Source organism: Pituophis catenifer, unplaced genomic scaffold (assembly GCF_029215685.1).
Source record: "Pituophis catenifer annectens isolate HBS135680 unplaced genomic scaffold, rPitCat1.0.hap2 SCAF_9, whole genome shotgun sequence".
Lineage (NCBI taxonomy): Eukaryota > Metazoa > Chordata > Lepidosauria > Squamata > Colubridae > Pituophis > Pituophis catenifer.
This window is the reverse complement of record NW_027256889.1, coordinates 29,386,688-29,408,359: the sequence shown is the minus strand read 5'-3', so window position 1 is coordinate 29,408,359 and position 21,672 is coordinate 29,386,688. Positions and strand designations below refer to the sequence as shown.

Below are 21,672 nucleotides of genomic sequence, written 5' to 3'. Positions count from 1 at the left end.
ACAGGCAAATGCAAATGCTTTTTTGCAAAAGGAAATTAATAGGGCATGAATTGTGATTGTGGCCACCCCCCCAAAAAGGGGACTAAAACATTTAATGGCAGACACTTACTGCCCTTATCTTGGATTGTTTCATAAAACTGATCACTGATATTCTGAGTGTGCAAAATAGAGGATTAACTGTTGGGGCCAAACAGGAAGTGCTTATTATGGATTCCTATGACACACCCCTTTGGCTATTCTCCTATGAAACACGATAGTAAGTGAGACCCTCCTCTCTTTAACCTGATTTGGTGGATCATCTGATTGTATAATTTTCAGAACTACCCTAAACTATAATTGCAAAGACATTTTTGAAAAAATTAAGGGGATATAAAATCCATATATTTGCGACAGCGGTGGGATATTATCCTGTCCCTATTTAAGAGGAGAAAACAGCATGTGTTCAGTTCTTCTGTATGGTGCTGTCAAACTTCATTGTTCTGTAAACCTGGAACATCTTTATCTTTTTTGCATTCTGTGTTGATTATCCCACAAATCGTGAGAATAAGATGATTTACGCAACTGCTCAAAATAATCTGAAAGCAGCAACAGCAGCTAATGGAGCCCTGAGAACCCAGGTGGAAAATGTCATGTGCTTCTGATTTGTTTTTGTTTTTTTTGTTTTAAAGAAAGAACATTGAATGCCTCCAAACAGTTTATAAGTGCTTGATGCACAAAGAACAAGATCCTGCAATGGAATTCATCGTGAAGCCAAACGTTTTGTTTAGTCCAAGGAAAAGTGTCTCCAATATTACCACCAGAAGGAGAGACTAAGGCAGTGATGCCTGAAATACAGGATAGCATGTCCTCCTTAAAAATTTAACCACGGTAGCCAAAAAGCAAAATAGCAACAAGATGGACTATTTTCCAGGAGTTGGATGTGGGACAAGGAAGAGACATATAACATCTTATTATCTCTGGCAGCAAATGTAATTCAGTTTTCCCTATTCAGGTCCCCTTCAAATGTGTGGATTTCATCTCCCATAATCCCCAGACACAAAGGTCATACCTGCTGGAGATTAGGGGAGTTATCACTCATTACATCTGAAAGGCATGGAGTTGGGGAGATCTAAGCTAGTTCTGTTTTTGAAGACTGGCCCTGGGTTTTTGGACAGTTTCATGGAAACATTCCCATTAGGCTGTTTTCCTTGCAGAGTCTTTCTCTTCATTTTGCAAAGTTTTGTCAGACTTTCTTTTTCCCACTGCAAAAATGGGGAGGTTTTAACTGAGCCAGTTGAGCAGGAAGTCTAATAGTATTTCACCTCTTGGCTGCCAGATCTTGGAGAGGAAAATGAAGAGAGGAAGGTGAAAAGAGGTGCAGCTGTCATGCTTCAATGATGTTCACTGAGGGCTTGTTTTTTGGAAACTGGAAGAGAGAAAAGGAATACAATGATAAATGTCAAGACATTGTGCCTTAGGACAGTCTAGATCAGGGGTGTCCAAGCTCAGCAACTTTAAGACTTGCTGGGGAATTCTGGGAGTTGAAGTCCAGGTCTTAAAGTTGCCAATGTTGGACACTCCTGAACTAGAATGTGTCTACCAAAAGTGTTAAGTCAGTTGGGTGCATGGCTAGAAAGAAGTCCAACTCTCATTGCTCAGGGTTTCTTCTTCCAAAATAGATTGATGGGAGGACTTAGTGTAAGGGACTTAGGGTATCCAGGTACCTGAATACACCTTAAAGCTACACTCTTAGAGAGGTGTCTCTGTGCATAAAGAACACTCACAGAGGTCCCCTGACTTGGAGCTAGCAGTCCCTGCCCCAGATGTTCAACACAGCGTGGCTGGATCAGGCCATCCAGGGATGAAGTAGATGGCCTCTGTCAATCCAGAGTGCAGCTTCCTGAATCAGGTCTCTCTACACCCCTCCATCATTTAATATTTGGCTTGGCTCAGTGCCAGGTTGTTGACATAATTGGCCTTCCTGCTTTGGGAAACTCCAGCTGCCTCTGCACCTCCAATATCAAAGGAGGAATCAAAATGAATCAGCTCCTCCATATTAAACCTTGTAGTGAAGCTTGGAATACTTGACATTTTATTTATTCATTTTTAGGTGCCAAACTGAAGAGCTTTTAGGGCACCTGATTGCTTTTATTGTGAGTGTTGCCTAGACAGAAAGATTCAGGACATTTGCACAATTGCAGCTGCAATTGGGAATGTTGTAAGTATGAGGACTGGTTGTAAATCACTTTTTTCAGTTCTGTTGTAATCTCAGTTGCTAAATGAATGTTTTTAAGTCAAGTATTTCTGCAGTCTTCAAAATGCTGCTGAGCTGCAGCTGGCAGATAATGCCTATGTTGGTAAATGCACAACTAACATGCTCTTACTTATTGTCACACCGTAGATGGATTTATTTGTAAAAATGTAGCTCCTGGTCCTGTCCTCCTTCTGTGAGAATGGATGGAAAGTTACTCTTTTATAAAATGTATCAGAAGAATTATAAAATACTTTAAGTCAATAACTCTTACTGCAAGCTTCAGTAGCAAGGCCAAATAAAAACCACAAATGATAAAGAGCTAATCACTGTGTGTCAGCTTGATCTGAATGTTCAAGGAAGGAAGCCCACGCTCCGGCCAAATGGTAAAAGACAAGATAAGATAGATCCTGTTGTAACAAGGCAGGGGTAATGACGTTTGTCTTGAACACAGAATGTAAGGGATCTTAGGCGTGACGTATATTGTGTGGAAATGTATAAATGCATGATGTGAAACTTGAAAAGCGCACTTCACGATCTCAATCCAAATTGGGAAGGGACGTGGAGGCCTGCCTTTGCGAACACAATTCAATAAACCTTCTTTGTTTGTACATCAGAGTTGTCTGTCGAATTAGTGAGTATAAATTTTGGATGTTTTAAAATCTCACACTTCCTTAAGACTTTTTTTATTATTATTATTCATATTTCTATGCCGCCCACTCTCCGAGGACTCTGGGCGGCTTACACCAAAGACAGTATACTAAATAGCATATTGCCCCCAACAATCTGGGTCCTCATTTTACCCACCTCGGAAAGATGGAAGGCTGAGTCAACCTTGAGCCGGTGAGATTTGATTTGCTGATCTGCTGAACTAGCAGTCAGCTGAAGTAGCTGCAGTACTGCACCTTCCTTAAGACTTTTTAATGGGTGCTCTGGACTAGTGGCTTCTCGCAGTTCCACCAGTGCCCAGCCAGGCCTGCTGAACTGCTACCATTGCTTGCTCAGGCCAGAGCTCCCTTCCCCTCTCTTAGCATCACAGAATCTGCTGCCCTGCAACCATGGGTCTCCTGCCAGGGCCTGGGCAGGGACTGCCACGAGGAAACCCAGCAGTAGCGGGCACATCATTCCTTCTTCATCCCCTGTGCAGCCTTTCGTGGCTGGGTGGGGCAAGGAAAGCTGGTGCACAGGGCAGAGGGGAAGGTGATATACCTGTAAGTCCCACTTTGGAGATGGAATTATGGGAACAGGTTTTCCCTGGGGTAGTTAAACAAGAGGCTAAGAGAAGACTTTCTAGAACAGTTAGGATGGTTCTTCAGGCGATACATTTTGTTCTGTTTTCTTGGATAACTGCAATGGTTAGGAGCAGCTAACCTGCATTTGGACATCTTGCATTTATTAAAATGTTAACTGTACCTGTATATTATAAAAAGGGTTTCATGGGGTGTATGATACAGCAGAATGGGAGCTTTTCATGATTAGTGACTCACACATGTCTCCAGTAGGCTGGCAATCTCATTTTTATCTCGGCCCGTGGAATTGGCCTAGCCTCACTTTATGATTATGCAACCTTTCTGGCCTGCAAAACAAGCCACAGAGAAGAATTCAGAAAGGAAAGAGGAGACCTCTTCCAAATGCTGGAAGTACTTCTTATGGCCACAGCAAATGCTGGGTTCTGCTAAGGATGCCAATGGGAAAAGCCTCAGGGTGTTTTGGGACTCTTGCCCTATATATGCTGCCTCTGGCTGTAACCTAAGCGTGACTCTACCCCTCTTTCTATGAAGGATGATGGAGGGCGGGAGGATAGAAATTGAATTTTCCAGAGGCTCTATTGGGAAATACCAGTTGCTTTGTGTGTGCCCATCCCTCCCTACCCTCCTCCTCACCTTACTACGCAGGAGGCCCCCACTCTGGTGTTCTGGGGTGCTGTTTTCTGATGTGTTCTTGGCTTTCTCCTTATTGTTGTTTGGTTCGTTGTCTTTGATGATGTCATACTGCCTGCAGAACAGGGCAATCACCCCTGAGGGAAGGAAAGAGGTCACAGATCAGGATTTCCTGAAGGTCCCACAAGCACCTCCAACCATCCTCCTGGTGGAGGGAGGGAGGGAGGGAGGGAGGGAGGGGAGCTGCCCCAGGTGACTTCTCTGCAGAATGCTGCTTTGCACTCTCTAAATGTCCCAAGTTCTGCAGGGCGACAAAAGCAACTGAGAAGGGGGCAGGTACACTCATACATTTAAACAGGGCTGCTTTTCTTCTCTTTTAGTGTCAAAATCTAGAGAACTGGTCAAACTGAGGGCCAATGGGATAACATGGTTCCAACGAAAGAGGCAGGTGCAATTCCACCTTCAGTCATGGAGCCTCATTGGCTGATTATGGGTCATTCTCTCGTTCCCAACCCCATCTACTTTGTGAGCAGTTGCTCTGGAAATAAAAGAAATCACCGATGATAAAGTGAGCTCTTGGAGCAGTCTTCCTCAACCTTGGTTGGAGGATCCTGGGAGTCCAGGTTCACACATTTATAAGTTGTCAGGGTTGAGAAACACTGTCTTTCCCCACTGTGCCAGGATGGCAGTGCTCTTGGTCCAGTCCTCAGATGCCTGGTTGCCGAGGCCCAGGAGGCATGCTTTTTCTGCTGTGGTGTCCACCATGTGAAACATTCTCCATAGGGTTGGAAGGGATCCAAATTTTTTTACTACTGGTTCTGCCGGCGTGGCAGGGGAAGGATACTGCAAAATGCCCATTCCCTCCCCACTCCTAGGAGAAAGATATTGCAAAACCTCCATTCCCACCCCACTCTGGGGCCAGCCAGTGGTGGCATTTGCCGGTTCTCTGCTCATAATTTCCACTACTGGTTCTCCAGAACCTGTCAGAACCTGCTGGATTTCACCCCTGCTTGGAGGTCTTCTAGTCCAACCCCCCTGCCAGTGGCAGGAGATCCTATACCATTCAGGACTTTCTTTGGGCTTAATGGGATGGATACACGTGATCCTGGAAAGAATAACAGAACAGAATAATAGAGTTGGAAGGGAAGTTGGAGGTCTTCCAGTCCAGCCCCTTACCCAACCAGGAGACCCTATACCATTTCAGACACGTGGTTGTTCAATCTCTTCTTAAAAGCCTCCAGTGATAGAGTACCCACAACTTCTGGAAGCAAGTCATTGCACTAATTAATCGTTCTAACTCTCAGGAAATTACTCCTTAATTCTAGGTTGCTTCCCTCCTTGTTTAGTTTCCATCCATTGCTTCTTGCTTACCTTCTAGTGCTTTGGAGAATAGGTTGACTCCCTCTTCTTTGTGGCAGCCCCTCAAATATTGGAAGACTGCTATCATGTCACCCCTAATCCTTCTTTTCACTAGGCATACCCAATTCCTGCAACCGGTCTTTGTATGATTTAGCTTCTACCCCCTAATCATCTTTATTGATTGAGTAGAAGGCTCTGACCCTGATAGCCTTTCATAAGGCCCTAAAGACCTGGGTCTGGCCAAGGTCCCCAAGCACGTAAAGGGTCCCAGGTCCAGGCTGTGCTAGTGATTGCCAGTTATGATATCTTTCTTGGCTGTTGTGCATTTTAGTTTTTGTATTTGTGATGGGAATTGTTTTTAATTTATTTTAACCTTGTTCACTACTCAGAGACACTTGTCAAGATGGGCAGGCATACCACCTGAATAAATACACACCCTGTTTCCCCCAAAATAAGACATCCTCTGATAATCAGCCCAATCAGGTTTTTGAGCGCATGGCAATAAGGCCAAGTGCTTATTTCAGGGTTCAAAAAAATATAAGACAGGGTCTTATTTTCGGGGAAACATGGACATGATTCTCAATCATCCAGGTCAGGGCTGTCACACAGCTGCTTTTCAAAAGGCAACTGAACTTTTTCCTTTGAAAACCTTTCCCTTCTTATCCAAGAAGCTTCTTCAGTTCAACCAAGCCAAGAATTGAAGAAGCTTCTTGGATGAGAAGGGAAAATTTTCAAGGAAAAAAACAAGAAAGTCCAGTTGTCTTTTGAAAAGCACCTTTGGGACAACTGGGGAAGTTCATGGTGGCAATATCATAATTAAATATCAAATATCATAAAACACTTTGTTACAACAAATAATCTACATTATTGTCTCCCGATATGATACACAATACACACAATTTACAACCACAATTGAGCCCAAAATTTTCATTGCTAAGCAAGACAGTTGTTAAGTTTTGCCCTATTTTACAAGTTTTCTTGTCACAGTTGTTAAGTGAATCACTGCAGTTAATAACACAGTTGTTAAGTGAATCATGGTAAGATCAGTAGTAATAACTTTGTAAAAACAAATTTGCTTCCCAAACTTTTCTTTAAACTTCTTTGTGCATTTTGAACAATTTTGATATACCATATTTTTTGGACTATAAGATGCACTCCCCCCCCCAAAAAAGTGGGTGGAAATGTCTGTGCGTCTTACAGAGCAAATATTGCGGCAGGGGAGAGAGGGATTGGTGCGGCGCTAATCAGCTGTTTTAGGTGGCGGGGATTGCTGCCACCTATTGCTGCGGCAGTGGCAAACAGGCCGCAGCGAATGGGCCGCAATGGCGGCGAATGGGCCACAGCGAATAGGCCACAGCGGCAGTGAACAGGCCGCAGTGAATGGGCCACGGTGAACAGGCCATGGCAGTGGCAAATGGGAGCTGGCGAATGGGTGGCGGCAGTGGCAAACGGTGGCGGCAAACGAGCTGTGGCGGTGGCAGTGATCCCCACTGCCTAGAACAATTGATTGGCAGTATTCCGGGAGCCAAATCCAATCATCAATCAGCTGCTTAGCAGCGAAGGCTCCAGCGTTCCCCAGCAGCAGCAGCAGCAGCAGCAGCTCAGTTGACCAGTGGTGGGCACAACAGAGCGGAGCCCTGACGAGTCATGTGCTGGAGCTGCAATAACATGCTGAAACTGACCAGGCTGTTGCTGTTTGCAGCAAGGATGCCAGCCAGATGAATACTGGATGGATGCTGGGAGGCAGAGGCAGATTTTTTTTTCTTGTTTTCCTCCTCTAAAGCTAATGAGCATCTTATGGTCCGGAGCGTCTTATAGTCCGAAAAATACGGTATTTAGGACTGCAAGGAATTAGCTGGATAAAATGTGTTGCAAACCAACCCTCCCATCAGCATACCGGAATGACTGGGTGATAGGAGTGCATCCACTAAAATCCAATGATAAATGGACAAACCATTGATAATGTTTTGAGGTGGATACTTTAGAGTTTGCCTGCAACTGCAAACTGGCAAAATGGAAGGCTGCAACTCTCCTTACTTTGCAAATCAGAGTGCCAAATCTGATGCATTTTTGCAATCATGCTCAGTTATTGAAATACTTGCATTATCACAGGATCCAATCTGGGTCAGTCACCAGGACCAGAGATTTAGTCTTCTAAGTTTTCAGTCTTGTGATTGAGCCCATCCTCAGGGTACTTCTCTCTAACAGAATGTGTGCTTTGAGCTATTCTATGCATAGTATTTATGTGGTGCCTGGTTGTGTGTGGGTTTTTATTTGTTGATTGGAGTCTTGATGGCTGGCCAGTCGTTGGCTGTTGTTTCTTTGTGCAGCCAAGTCCTCGGCTCCTAAGTACCTAATAAGCTGGTGGTAAATCAGCACTCCTGTTGACTGACAAGGGGTCTGTTTCCCAGGCTTCAATCATTTCCCTGACTATCTTTGTACCTGCTCAGCCAACACACTTAGTAGCTGTGAAATTAATGTATGTCCTTGTTCATTGCAATGAGAGGCTACCACCTCGTCTGACCATTCATTTGTGCTCTTGCAATCTGGTGGTTAGCTTCCTCCCCATCTGTCCTACATAGTCACAGGGGCAATCTATGCAGGGATTACGTTAGAAGTATCTGCCACCTCCAAATGATCTTTGCAATTCAGGATTTGTCCTCAGATGCTAGCCCCTGGGAAGTGTGCGATGCCCACTTGCAGATGTCAGAAGCTGTGTTCTATTGCTTCCGAAATGTTTTTGATGTATGACAAGGTGTGCCATATATACATGGTCTTATGCCTTCTTCCTTCCTCTCCCTTGCGTATTGCTCAGGCATTTTGTAACAAATGCTTATGGGCACCCATTCTGCCTGAATTGTTCACATAGGTACCTGCTCTCCAGTTGTTTAGCTCGCTGGGTACTATAGTGGGTTCTCACCCTAACATATAGTGTTCTGGCTCAACTCTTTTTGCATGACAGTGGATGGTTACTGTTGAAACTAAGAATGTGTGGAATGTTGGTGGCCATGATAAACCATGGTTTCTAGGCTTCCATCCTCCTGTCTGTTGACAAGCACATCTACAAATGGTAATTGCCTAGTCTTTCAGGGCATTTCTTTTGATGATGACAAATGTGTCATCCATATAGTTGCACCAAAATTTAGGTATGTAATTTTGAAATGCATGGTGTTCTAGTTCGCGCAGGACAATTTCTACAATGACTCCTGATAATGGGGATCCCTTGGGCATCCCTTTTATGTGCTCATACATTTCCATTTTGAACATGAAGAAGATAAGTTGACAGTACTAGTGTAGCTTTGTGATTTGTGTCCTGGCTAGGTTGTTCTGATTCTGTGCTGTACTCTTCTTCTTGCATTATGATTCAGAATTAATTAGGCCAGTTAAGTTCCCAGCTCAATCAGATGTGTCCAGGTAGGTCCATTCCATAAATGTAGATTTCTTTTTCCATACAACACAGCACTCAAACTAACCTCAAGCCCCCTGCATCTTTAGCATTGACATATCTCTAGTCTACTCACAGGTCTTTTGTGGTTTTAGGCCAGCCTTCTTTACTTTGGGCGGCTGAGCATTTCACCTCATTGGGGTTTTAATCCTCTTGACCAGTTCCTCATAGCGCCTGAGAAAGGATCTATATCGAGAGCAATGTTTCTCAACCTTGGCCACTTGAAGATGTGTGGACTTCAACTTCCAGAATTCCTCAGCCAACCATGCTGGCTGGAAAATTCTGGGAGTCGAGTTCACACATCTTCAAGCAGCCAAGATTGAGAACACTAGTTAGCAGCCTATGCGTCAGGATAAACTGGACTATAATTATTGCTGCTGACTAGGGTAAAGCCCTTGCCTCTTTAACATCTCTTCTAACAGTCCGATCAAGCTGGCTGCAGTTGCCCAGCCAGCCTCCAGCTTACCCATGGTGATCTCTGCCACACGTGGCCAATGCTTTTCCCACATGGGAGGCGGATGGATGCCAAATCCTTTTTGGATTTGGACACTTGGAGACACCATTTCTTCTAGGAGGCATTTCTACATGTGCCATATTTAAAACTTGGACACAAGCACAGCCTCATAGCTGCAGGGAATCCTTTTAATGGCCGAAATTGTGCCCTGCATTGTCCGTTAGTGCAATGCTTGTTCTTTACTCCAGGCTTCTGTTTGGGAATCAAATCGGTTGGAAGCAACGTTCCTTCACAAAAGACACCAGTTCTTTTTCACTGCTCACTGCTTTGCAGAAAGGCAGGATTGGAGTGGGGTGGCACTTTTCTTTGTCCCCTGATATTTAGTTCTTTCTGTTGTCATTTTCACAACTCAGTCTTAGCCAGATGTCCTCTATTGTATAATATCTTCTGGTCAATTTTCCAGTGAAACAAAAACCCTTCCCAGATTGATTTTCTTTGCTTTCCCCACAGGGTCTCTCAAGAAAACACATAGAAATGTTTCATAAAACTTAAGAGAAGAATAGGTATTTCTGACTCACCCACCCCCCAAAAATGTCAGCAAAAAATATACTGATTTTCCCCTGATCCTCTTAGCAGTTGAGAAAAATGATGTCCCCAGCCTAAGACTAAGCTACCATACATGGCTAGCAGCTTTGACTCCCTCCTTGTTCTTATGGCGGAATTCACATCACTTGCTAAATACAGGTTAGCAGCAACACAACTGGTCTGTCCTATCTGCTGTAATATAATAAACCATATTATGGCTTCAGAGGAGGCTTTTGTTCACAGAGTATGCTATGACACTGACAAATTCCACAACACTCTGGATTATAAATTGCAAAGCCTGCTTTAGCCAAGCATGCTGCATGATTTAGCTGAAATACTGTGAAAACTCTTTGCCATGTTTAACCTCCACAATGGTTGGGATTACACATATAGTCAAAGGGTTTCACTTCCAGCAGTTCTTGCTACTTAAGATGGAGATCCACAATTTCTTTTGGGCCCATCTGCCCACTCACAAAACATCTGGCTGTTTGTGCATGGCCAGAGGGAAAACAGTGAGTTGTTGCTTGCCATCTTAGACATAAGATGTCAGCTTGGTTTTTATTTTTTCCTTTTTCTGTACAGATGAGTATGACTTCACAACAAATACTGAACTGTAGCTGGCCATGTTTCTCTTCTATAAATGTTCTTGGGGGGGGTCAGATGTTCTAGGGGGAAAAGTTTATCTTTGTTTTGTAGAGTGCTAAAAAATATTAAAATCGGGTAGAGTGTGGAGCCTATTTGATGCCAAAGGACATGTTATTGGGTTACTTACTGTTGTAAATCCAGTAAGACTCCCTCCTTCTACTCTGTGCTGTCCTCCAGCCCCTTTGGCTTGGGGTCTTGGAGTTCCCTTCTTCCTAAGAGCTGCTGCATCTGGGCTGCAGAAATCTGAATTATCCTTAGATGGCAGCAAAAAGATATAGAAAGCCCCGATTCATTGGGTTAACCTCACTCTTCCTAATCCTCTGGCTGTGGACCTAGGAGAGATGCCGAGGCTTCAATAGAAAGTCTGTGAGATTTTCTGACAGTTCTGTTCCCAAGAGAGGTGGGATGGTTTTGCATAATCCTGGCAACAAAGCTGCTAACCCCATCACAGAACTAGAGCCATCGAGTGTAGATGCTATAAAAATAAGCAGCCATAGTCAGAGACTATGCAAAGTACCGTATTTTTAATGTGAATCCAACTAGTTGTCAGTCCAAATATCACACTTCTAAGCTGCACTTCACCATGGTAGGATGTTCTGTGGACCCAGCAATTGTGGTTTGTTTGTAAATCTTATTTAAGCAAGTGTTTTAGTCTACAGGACTAAAACAGCTGATCATTTAGGGACTGAAGTTTTGGCAGACCTCTCCAAGGCTACTTATGACCTGGATTCAAAATTTTGATAGCTGCCCCCCCCATGGTCACATGATCATACTGGGGCACATTTTCCATGACTTATGTTTTTTGCCAGTTTCTGGCAAAAAATGCCAATTGCCGACAATGAATTTGCTTAACTATTGTGGCTCCTGCTTAATAACAGAATAACAGAGTTGGAAGGAATCTTGGAAGTCTTCTAGCCCAACCCCCTGCTTGGGCAGGAGACCCTGTACCATTCTGGAGAAATGGCTGTCCAATCTTTTCTTGAAAACCTCCATTGATGGCACACCCACAACTTCTGAAGGCAAGCCCTTCCACCAATTGATTGTTCTCACTGTCAGGAAATTCTTACTTCAGTTCTAGACTAGTTCTCTCCATGATTAGTTTCCATCCATTGCTTCTTATCTTGCCTTCTGGTGCTTTGCAAAATAGGTTGACCCTCCTCCCTCTTCTTTGTGGCAGCCCCTGAAATATTGGAACACTGATATCCTGTCACCCCGCTGGTCCTTCTCTTAGTTAAATTAGATATACTCAGTCCCTGCAACTGTTCGTTCTTTGTTTTAGCAACTAGTCCCTTAATCCGGAATGGGACAACTCACCACAGCCAACTTGTTGGCATCATCTTGCTGCATCCAACTTCCTGTGGGACAGCTTGCTACATCCAACTTGCCATGGGACAACTCATCATGGGACAATTCCATGCTGGATAGCTCAACACAATATATATCCGCCACTGTTTCTTTGACAGTATTTCTGTTGAGAAAAATGGAAATAATGTAGAAGAAACAGTGGGGGGGTGTTAACATTTATCGTGTGGAATTATCCCATGTGGATTGTCCCACAGTGAATTGTCCATTGTGAGTTGGCTGCAGCAAGTTAGCTGCAGTGTGAGTCAGTAAGGCTTTTGATAAAGTAGAGCATAATCTACTACTTGATAAGATAGAAAAATGTGGGTTAGACAGTATCACCACCAGATGGATTCGTAACTGGCTGACCAACCGCACTCAGCATGTAGTCCTCAATGGAACCGCATCTACATGAAGAGAAGTATGCAGTGGGGTGCCCCAAGGCTCTGCTATAGGCCCAGTACTCTTCAACATCTTCATCAATGATTTGGATGAGGGGGATAGATGGGGAACTCATCAGATTTGCAGATGACACCAAGCTAGCAGGAATAGCCAACACTTCAGCAGATAGGCTTAAGAAGAAATTTTTAAATGTTTTTAAATGTTTTAAATGTTTTAATTGATGGTGAGTTTTAATTGGGCCAAATTTATATATCTTTTAATTGTTTTTTAATATTTGTCCTGCATGTTTTTTAATTCTGGCTGTACACCGCCCTGAGTCCTCAGGGAGAAGGGCGGTATAGAAATTCAATAATAAAAAAAAATTAAAAAAAAAGATACAGAAGGATCTTGACAAACTTGAACTATATAACAACATGAAATTCAATGGTGAAAGAAGTAAGGTTCTACATTTAGGCACGAAAAACAAAATGCACAGGTTACAGCATATGTCCCCGGTGGCGAACCTATGGCACACGTGCCAGAGGTGGCACTCAGAGCCCTCTCTGTGGGCACATGCACTATTGCCCCAGCCCAGCTCCATTGCACTTCTCTTGTCGCATTTCCCACTATCATTTGCTGGACTAAAAAATGCATGAAATAGTATTCTGCCTTCATCACAGTGCATTTGCTGTTGTTGCCTCCATGGCCTGCCCCTTGCACAACAATGAAATTTAGTGCACTTCACAGTGGGGGAGACGGGGTCCCGTCCTCCTCCTGGAGCCCATTACAACACGAAGACACAATGCAACCCTGCGTCATCTTGATTTGCTTTAGCCTCCTGGATGTCAGTTGCTTTTCCTGCAGAGCTGCCTGTGTTGGGATGCCCTGCCTCCCTGCCAGCCAGCTGGGCTTTCCGCCTACAGCTGAGTGTGGGTGTGCTACTCCTGGTCTCCTCAGCCTCCAGACGTCAGATTCCCACCACCCAGCACCAGTTCAGGGGCTCCTTCCACCACACCGAGGGGGGAGAGAGAGGGAGAGAAAGAGAGAGAGAGAGAGGAAGGGAGGGGGGAAGAGAGAGAGGGAGGGAAAGAGAAATGATATTACTTTTTTTTCTTTTTTATTGTTGCTAAACGTAATATTTCAAAAGCAGAAAAAAATGAAGGGGCATAAAAGTGCATTTATCACGTTTTTTTAGAACAATTAGCTGAACTCTGCGTTGTTTATCATTATTTTAGGTAGTAACACCTCATTATTCAGGTTAAATTGCTGTGTTGTGATAAATAAGTGGGTTTTGGGTTGTAGTTTGGGCACTCGGTCTCTAAAAGGTTTGCCATCACTGGTATATGTGGTACTTTGCCCAATAGTAGTAAAAGAGTAGTAATAGTAGTAACTCTGAGAAGGATCTTGGAGTCCTAGTGGACAACCACTTAAATATGAGCCAGCAGTGTGCTGCAGCCATCAAAAAAGCCAATGAAATCCTAGGCTGCATCAACAGAGGGATAGAATCAAGATCACGTAAAGTGTTAATGCCACTTTACAAGGCCTTGGTAAGGCCACACTTGGAATACTTGATTCAGTTTTGGTTGCCACGATGTAAAAAAGATGTGGAGCCTCTAGAAAGAGTGCAGAGAAGAGCAACAAAGATGATTAGGGGATTGGAGGCTAAAACATATAAAGAACGGTTGCTGGAACTGGGTATGTCTAGTTTAATGAAAAGAAGGACTAGGGGAGACATGATAGCAGCGTTCCAATATCTTAGGGGCTGCCACAAAGAAGAGGGAGTCAAGCTATTCACCAAAGCACCTGAGGGTAGGACAAGAACTAATGGATGGAAACTAATCAAGGAGAGAAGCAACCTAGAACTAAGGAGGAATTTCCTGAAGTGAGAATAAGCAACCAGTGGAACAGATTGTCAGAATATATTCATGAACTGGAATAGGGCAACAGGTCAGCCAATGAGGGCTGTTTGGTAACTGAAAGATAGTATTTGTTGTATGGGGCCATAAGAGACAGTTGGGAATCTGGGCGTGGCTTAGACTTGCTGAAATGAATAAGAGTTAGTTTGGCCTCTGTAATGGCAGCCTCTGTACAATATATTAGCTTCTGTATTTCTCTACTCTGTAATGACTTACTTCTATGAATATTGCTTCTGTGTTCCTGATTTGTATGCAGAATTCTCCTGTATGGTATTGTATATAAAGAAGTTTCTTATGTAATTTGAATCCTGCTGAAGTTCATTTAATTGTGTCTGATTGTGTGTGCTGCAACAAACTCTGACAGGTTATGGGCCCAGAGCACGCAGAAAGACTGAACTGTAATTAAGCTGAAGGACTGCCTGTGTTAAAAGAGCAACAAGGCAGAGAAGGCTTGCAGGATGGCTGTTGAATTCAGGGAGAGCTCTCTGCCTCGTTTGGGAGAGAAGAGCCTTGGTAGTACAGTGGTCTAAGGCACCCTGTTATTAAGCTGGTTATTAAGACCAGCTGCCTGCAATTAATGCAGGTTCGAATCTCGCCAAGGCTCAAGGTTGACTCAGCCTTCCATCCTTTCTAAGGTAGGTAAATTGAGGACCCAGTTGTGGGGGCAATAAGCTGACTTTGTATAAATATACAAAAGTATGAAGGCTATTGCTTAACGCATTGTAAGCCGCCCTGAGTCTCCGGAGAAGGGCGGCATATAAATCAAATTAAAAAAAAAAAAAGAATTGTATTATTTGGGCTGCAAAGATGGAGTGTTTCCTGAAGGCTAAGGAGCTCTGGGATATCGTTGTTAATCCACCCAAGGGGCCATTAGCAGCAGCAGATCAGAGGCAGCATGATAAAGCAATGGCCTACATCATCTTAAATTTAGATGATGAACAATTTATCAATATGGCTAATTTAACAACAGCACAGAAAGTCTGTCTGAAATTGAGAAGTGTGCATATGAGTGTGTTAGCATGCAATATTGTGCAATTATCAAGAAAATTATACAGAGCCCGGCTTGAACCACATGATTATGTGGAGTAGCATTTTGTACACATGCAGACTCTATTTGTTGAATTAGAACAGTGTGGAATGAATATTCCTGAATTTCAGAAAGTGCTGTTGGTGTTAAACAGTCTGGCTGAAACATGGGACATTGTTTCTGCAGTATTTGAGTGCAAACCAGAGCAGGAATTGCATTTGGAGGCCTTAAAAGCTTGTTTAATTTCTGAGGAGCAGAAACGCCATTTTAGAAAAGGCCACGAGGAGAAATTCCTTAGGTGCCCAAGGAACAGAACAACAGACAAGATGACTACAAAGAGAAATGTAGCAGCAGAAGAATACAGCCCAGCAACAGAGGCGGTGCTTCATCTGTGGTGAAAAGACACATTTAAAGAGAAACTGTTTGCAAGGAAGAAACTATTTGCAAGACAGAAACTGTTTGCAAGGAAGAAAATCAGCAGATAGACAAATTGCTGTGGCAAAAGTCAGCTATTGCAATAGCAGAGACAAATGGTTAATAGACAGTGGGGCTAGTCCAACAATTGTTAACAATTCAAAATTGTTTTTCAGGATGGATCCAGCTGGAAGAGATGCAGTAGCCTTGGCGAATGGCCAGAAAGGTAAAGTGATTGGAAAAGGCAGTGTCCTGATTCCATGTTTGAAGCAAAGGTTTATATTAGTGTGCCTGAAATGGAGCATAATTTACTGTGTCTCTAGTTTGGACAAGCAAGGATTTGAGACCACATTTGCAAATGGGAAGTGTCTTATAAAGAGAAATGGGAATGTATACACATAGCATAAAAGTATGTATGCACAGAGCATACATATGTATGCACAGAGCATAAAAGAGGATAATCTTTATGTGTTGCAGGGACAAAAGGTTCAATGTGCACAAATGTTTGGAAATGTGGCATAGCATGATTCATGTGTTCATCCCTTGCATAGAAAGCTTGGCCATGCCAGCTTCAGAGTTTTGCAAAAGATGGAACAGTTTGGAGAAGGATTACATTTAAAGGGATGTAAGGCATATTTGGATTGTGCAGTATGCAAATCATCAAAGTCCAAAGCATTCCCAGTAAGCAAGGGTAGCACAAGGCAGACAACAAGAGCTCTAGAGTTGGTACATGCAGATTTGGTTGGGCCAATGCAAGCCAGTTTTGGAGGAGCAAAATATATGCTGGTCATTGTAGATGACTACAGCAGGTTTGGGTTCTGCTATTTACTAAAGAGTAAATAGAGATGCTACAGAAATTTAAGCAATGGGTAAGCTTCATAGAAATAAGGTATAAACAACAGGTATGTCAGCTGCAAACGGACAGGTTCAGAATTCATGTCAGCAAGTTTTCAATAGTGGTTGAGACAGTTGGGAATAAAACGCAAACACACAAATCCGTACACAGCAGCTGAGAATGATGTGGTCGAGAAACAGAATTGAGTCTTACAAACAATGAAGGATTCACTGTTAGAGGATTCTGGTCTGAGCAGGTCATATTGGGGTGAATTAGTTGACTGCTAATTATTTAATCAATAGGCTGTGGAGTTCCTCTATAAATGATACTCCATATGCAGTGCTATATGGGAGAAAGCCATCTCTGGCACATTTAAGGGTGTTTGGAAGCAATGCGTGGGTGCATATTCCACAGGCAATTAGGAGAAAGGGAAAACCAAAGGCTAGAAAGCTCAGGCTTACAGGCTATGAGCCTGGCTCAAAGCGATGAGCGATGGGAGCAAGAGAATAGTGATTTCCAGGTCTGCTAGCTTTGCAGAGCGAATTTGGAACAGAATTGATGCCAATTTTTGGAATGATCCACTTAGTGATGGTGATCCACTTAGTGACAGCAACTCACTTAGTGACAGTGTCAGCATTCAGGGAGGAGAAAGTGAAAAAGCACAAATAAAGGAGTCGGAAGATGACTCAAGTATGGTGCAAGAGTGTGTTAACAGAGAAGAGCAATCAATGCCACGCAGGTCAGAGCGATGGAACAAGGGGATTCCACCTGGCAGGTATTCTGCTAGTAAAGTAAAGGTGTGTAATGTAAGGAAGTACTGGCATTACCTAAATTTGAACAAGGAAAATGAAAAGAATCCATGGACAAGGAAAAGAAATCCATGGGAGAACATAGAGTGTTCACATCTATGACTTTGCCACAGGGCTGCAAAGCCATAGGATGCAAATGGGTGTACAAAAGGAAGATACTACCCAACAATGAGGTCCAGACCAGACATAGCTTGTGCAATAAACATTCTAAGTCACTTTACTGCTGCACCAACCCGTTGGATGGGTATAAAAAGGAATTCTTAGGTATTTGAAGGGAACTGTGAATTTGGGTCTTCAAATACAGGTCTGGGAAGGATTTGACCGGAAGCGTTGCGGCGAGATAGTAGGGGATTAGCGGGCTCCGACGAGCCCTGCGAAATCCCGGACTGACGAACCGCTGCAGAGGGGTCTTTGGACCAGATCTGTCCTGTAGGGACAGGGAAGAAGGAGAGGCACCTCAGAAGATCAAGAGGAACAGGCAAGTTCCTCAAAGGTCAGAGGAAACTCTCCCTGACTCTGCAGCGGGGAGTGGCGGCCATTACGACTGCCAGTAAACTGGGGCAACATTGTGCAGGAGCGGAGAACTGAGTGGAACATTGATGCCAGGTGAGTGACATCTAACTGATAGGAAAAAAGGAAAAAAAAGAGGACTTTCAAAATAATTGTAAATATCCTGGCAATATAACAGCGGCTAATAGGGGTGGGGAAAGGATGGAAGAAGAAGACTAAGTTATAAAGTGACAAAACCCGATCAGAAAATTGTTTTTTGGACTTAATTATTTGGAGAACTTTAAAAAATTAGAAGAATTAAGAACCCGAAAAGATCCTTCTTTAATTTGGGAATTTTAAAGGGAGGAAGATTAAAGAATGAAGAAAAACCTGCTAAAGATTTTAAATTGAAACTGAATTGGAATCTAACGTGGAATTTGGACTATACAAATCTGGATTGAACTTTAAATTGATTTGGTGCATATAAAGGTGGAAAAGAAGAAGAGGAAAAATTAAATAAGTAAAGACTGTTAAAGCAGATTGCAAACAAAATGGATGCTTTTCTAGATTGTTGATTGCAATTGTGGATTGTAGAAAGCCATCTTCAGGAGAAAAAAATACTACAACACTGAATCTTTGTTTTGGGGAAAAAAACTTGGACTTGTGAATTGTGAGAATGTGAGAATTTTTAAGGAGGCTTTGTTTGCTCACAAGTGCTTTGAGGATAAAAAAAAGAGGATTACAACATAACTTCAATTGGAATAATATCAACCTAGAAAGAACAAAATGGTGCAGGAACTTAAGAAAATGATGAAAATGATGTACTTATAATTGAAAATGGAAATAAGGGAAATGACCACAATGCTGCCTGGAAAGTTGAAACTTGATGATCGAAAAATTGACTTAAGACATATTCAAACTTAACAAAGAAATAACTAATGAGAAGCAAGAAAAAGAGACTGACAATAAAGAAGACAAAGACAAGGAAATTACTCATGGAAAACTAAATGATTATGTGGGTAGTAATAATAAAAAGGAGAACTTTAAAAATTACATTGGGATTAACAATGGAAAAAATAGAAAAAGGGGAAAGAAAGAAAGAAGGAAAAGAGGTTGGATTAGAAAGAATATAAAAAACTTAAATGATTACACTGGGATTATCAGTGGGAAAATAAGAAAAAGGAAAAAGGGATGGAAAATAATGGGAAAGACACAGCAAAATAGAAGAGTTTATGATTTTAAAAAACAATGATTATACTGGGATTAACAGTGGAAAGATAAGAAAAAGGGAAAAGAGAGTTCGGGATTTTATAGTACAAAAGAAAAGAAGGAGAAATAAAAATAAAATAAAATATAAAGATAGAAAGGGAGAAAGAAAGGGAAGAGGAATATGGGGTAAATGAAAAGAATACTAGAGAAAAGATGAAATTGTGCTATTAACGAAGTAATTTTAAACTATATGGATGTATGATGAATGTAACAATTGGAATACTTTTAACTAATGAAGGGGATTGTAATAACTGAAATATTCTTAATTACATATTTGGAATTTAACTAAAAAGAAAAAAAGCTGAAATGATATTGGATTATGAATTAATTAGATATATTTAATTGGTTTTTATAAATATGTTGAGAATTTAAGGAAATAATTGGGAATTGTATTATGTTGTATGAATTTAAATTTAAGGGTACTGGATTAAGATTGATACTCAATTGATTTTTTATTGAATATTCTTAATTAATGAAATTATGATAAATGGATTATTTTTAAAATAGATAAGAATATAAATAATTGATGAAGTAATAGAATGATAATAATGAATTATTTAAGTCAATATGAAGAAATGACAAAATGTAGGGATGTTTAAGAATTGAAATAAGACACAGAAACAAGAAGTTTAATATATGAAATTGTGGTAGTTGGAATATCTGGGTTAAGATACATACTTAATTGGTTTCTACTAATATGTTGAATTGTATTATTTGGAATAGATGATAAAAGAATCATTTGGGATTAGAATAAGAGAATTTAAGGAAATAATTGTGGATTGTACTATATTGTGTGAATTTAAATTTAGAATATATGCTATGATAAAAATTGAACATATAAAATTGTGTTAAAGATGAACAAAAATCTGTACAAATTTAAGACCGGGCCAGTGTTCTGTTCAGAAAAGATGTATTGTATGTTTGTTTGTGTTTAAAAAATAAAAAAAAACTTTACAAAAAAAATTCAGGTCTGGGAAGAATATTAAGATACTCAATTTTATTTCTATTCCAGTTATGAAGGGAGGAGTGTCAGAGTATATTCATGAACTGGAATAGGGCATAGCAACAGGTCAGCCAATGAGGGCTGTTTGGTAACTGAAACATAGTATTTGTTGTATGGGGCCATAAGAGACAGTTTGGAACCTGTCTCTTATGGAAGCTATTAAAACTGGTAGCCTCATGCACTGGAAGTGAGCCAGTGCAGGAAGGTCAACCCAGTCAGAAGGTCCAACCATCTCCACCCAGAATGCATGGTCCTAGCGGTTCTTAGGATCCCAATTATTTATGCCCATATACTTCATCCCCTTTAGCCTTCCTCATTTGTTATTATTTTAACAGTGGCAGAAAGTGATGCCAACAGAAAACTAAATATTTTATTTATTTAGCATATTTATATATCTACCCATCTTGCAAGGAAGTGACTCTGGGAGGGTATAACTACTACTTTTATAAAAGACTGGAAACGCTTTATAAACGTTTTGCTGAAAATGATAAAAATGACTTGGATTTCTGGATTTACCAATTAATAAGGTTGAATATGGGGAGAAGTTACAGCGTTATGTAATTCAGAAGGGAAGAAACTGTTTCAAGAAGGCCTATAACCGCTGTGAAAAATATCGGAAGTAGCTTATTTCTTTCTTTTCACTTTCTATTGTTTTCAACACTTACTCATTTATATTTTTATTTTATTTTTCTATATTATTTTCTATTTATCTTTTAACCTTGTAAAAAACTTCTTTAATAAAAATTACAAAGATGTGACCCTGGTAGTATACAAACATAGCAACAGTTAAAAACTACACAGCAGTCTAAAAGAGTCAAACATAAATAAACACATTAAAAACCCGAGATTGAAGGAAAACTAGTCACCACCTCATAAAGCCGCCTGCTAGCCTCCCCATGGGATCCAGATGGCTGATGAAAGAAAACTTTAACGTCCTTCTGGAAGACCAACTGAGATGGGACTAAACTCACCTTGGGGAGAGGGGGCAATGAAGGGGGAAAGAGCCACAGCAGAAAAACATGCCCCCTGGATCCCCCCAGATGGAGCTCCTTTGGGGATGGGACCCACAGCATATCCCACTGACTTGACCTGGTGGTAGAAGGTTGCAGTCACCAGGGAGGCTGTTCCTCAATCTGGTCCCATTCCATGTAGAGCTTTAAAGATGAAAACCATCACCTTGAATGGGACCCAGGAACAACCTGGCAACCAATGTAGCTCACAGAACAGAACTGTAACATGCACCCTCCAAGGAGTCACACATAACTGCCACATTCTGTATCAGCTGACACTTCTGGGCACTCTTCAAGGGAGCCCAAGTACGGCATGTCACAGTTGTCCATTCTGGAGGTGACCAGAGCAGGAGTGACTGTGAGGAACCTCACAGTCCAGGAAGGGAGGCAACTGGCACACCACATAACACTGTTGAGAGGCCCCTCTAGCCACAACTGTCACCTACATCACAGGCAGGAATTGTAAGTCTAGCAAGACCTCCAGATGATGCTCTGCTTCTGTCTAGCAAGGTGAATCCAGCAGTCAGCACCACATTATCATTATCTGAATCCCTCCCTCTGCCCATTTTCTGAGGCAACC

General features: G+C 41.9%; 1 protein-coding gene across 1 annotated transcript in view; it reads right to left on the bottom strand.

The window, feature by feature from the left end:
* Positions 1-1,363: 1,363 nt before the first annotated feature.
* The window catches only part of FNDC5 (fibronectin type III domain containing 5), a 42,845-nt gene continuing 22,536 nt past the window's right edge, over positions 1,364-21,672 (bottom strand). The window contains exons 5-6 of the mRNA XM_070949866.1: positions 4,114-4,247; positions 1,364-1,405 (exon numbers count right to left, since the gene is read on the bottom strand). Of these exons, the coding sequence (XP_070805967.1) occupies positions 1,364-1,405; positions 4,114-4,247 (176 nt within the window). The remainder of the gene's footprint in view (positions 1,406-4,113; positions 4,248-21,672) is intronic.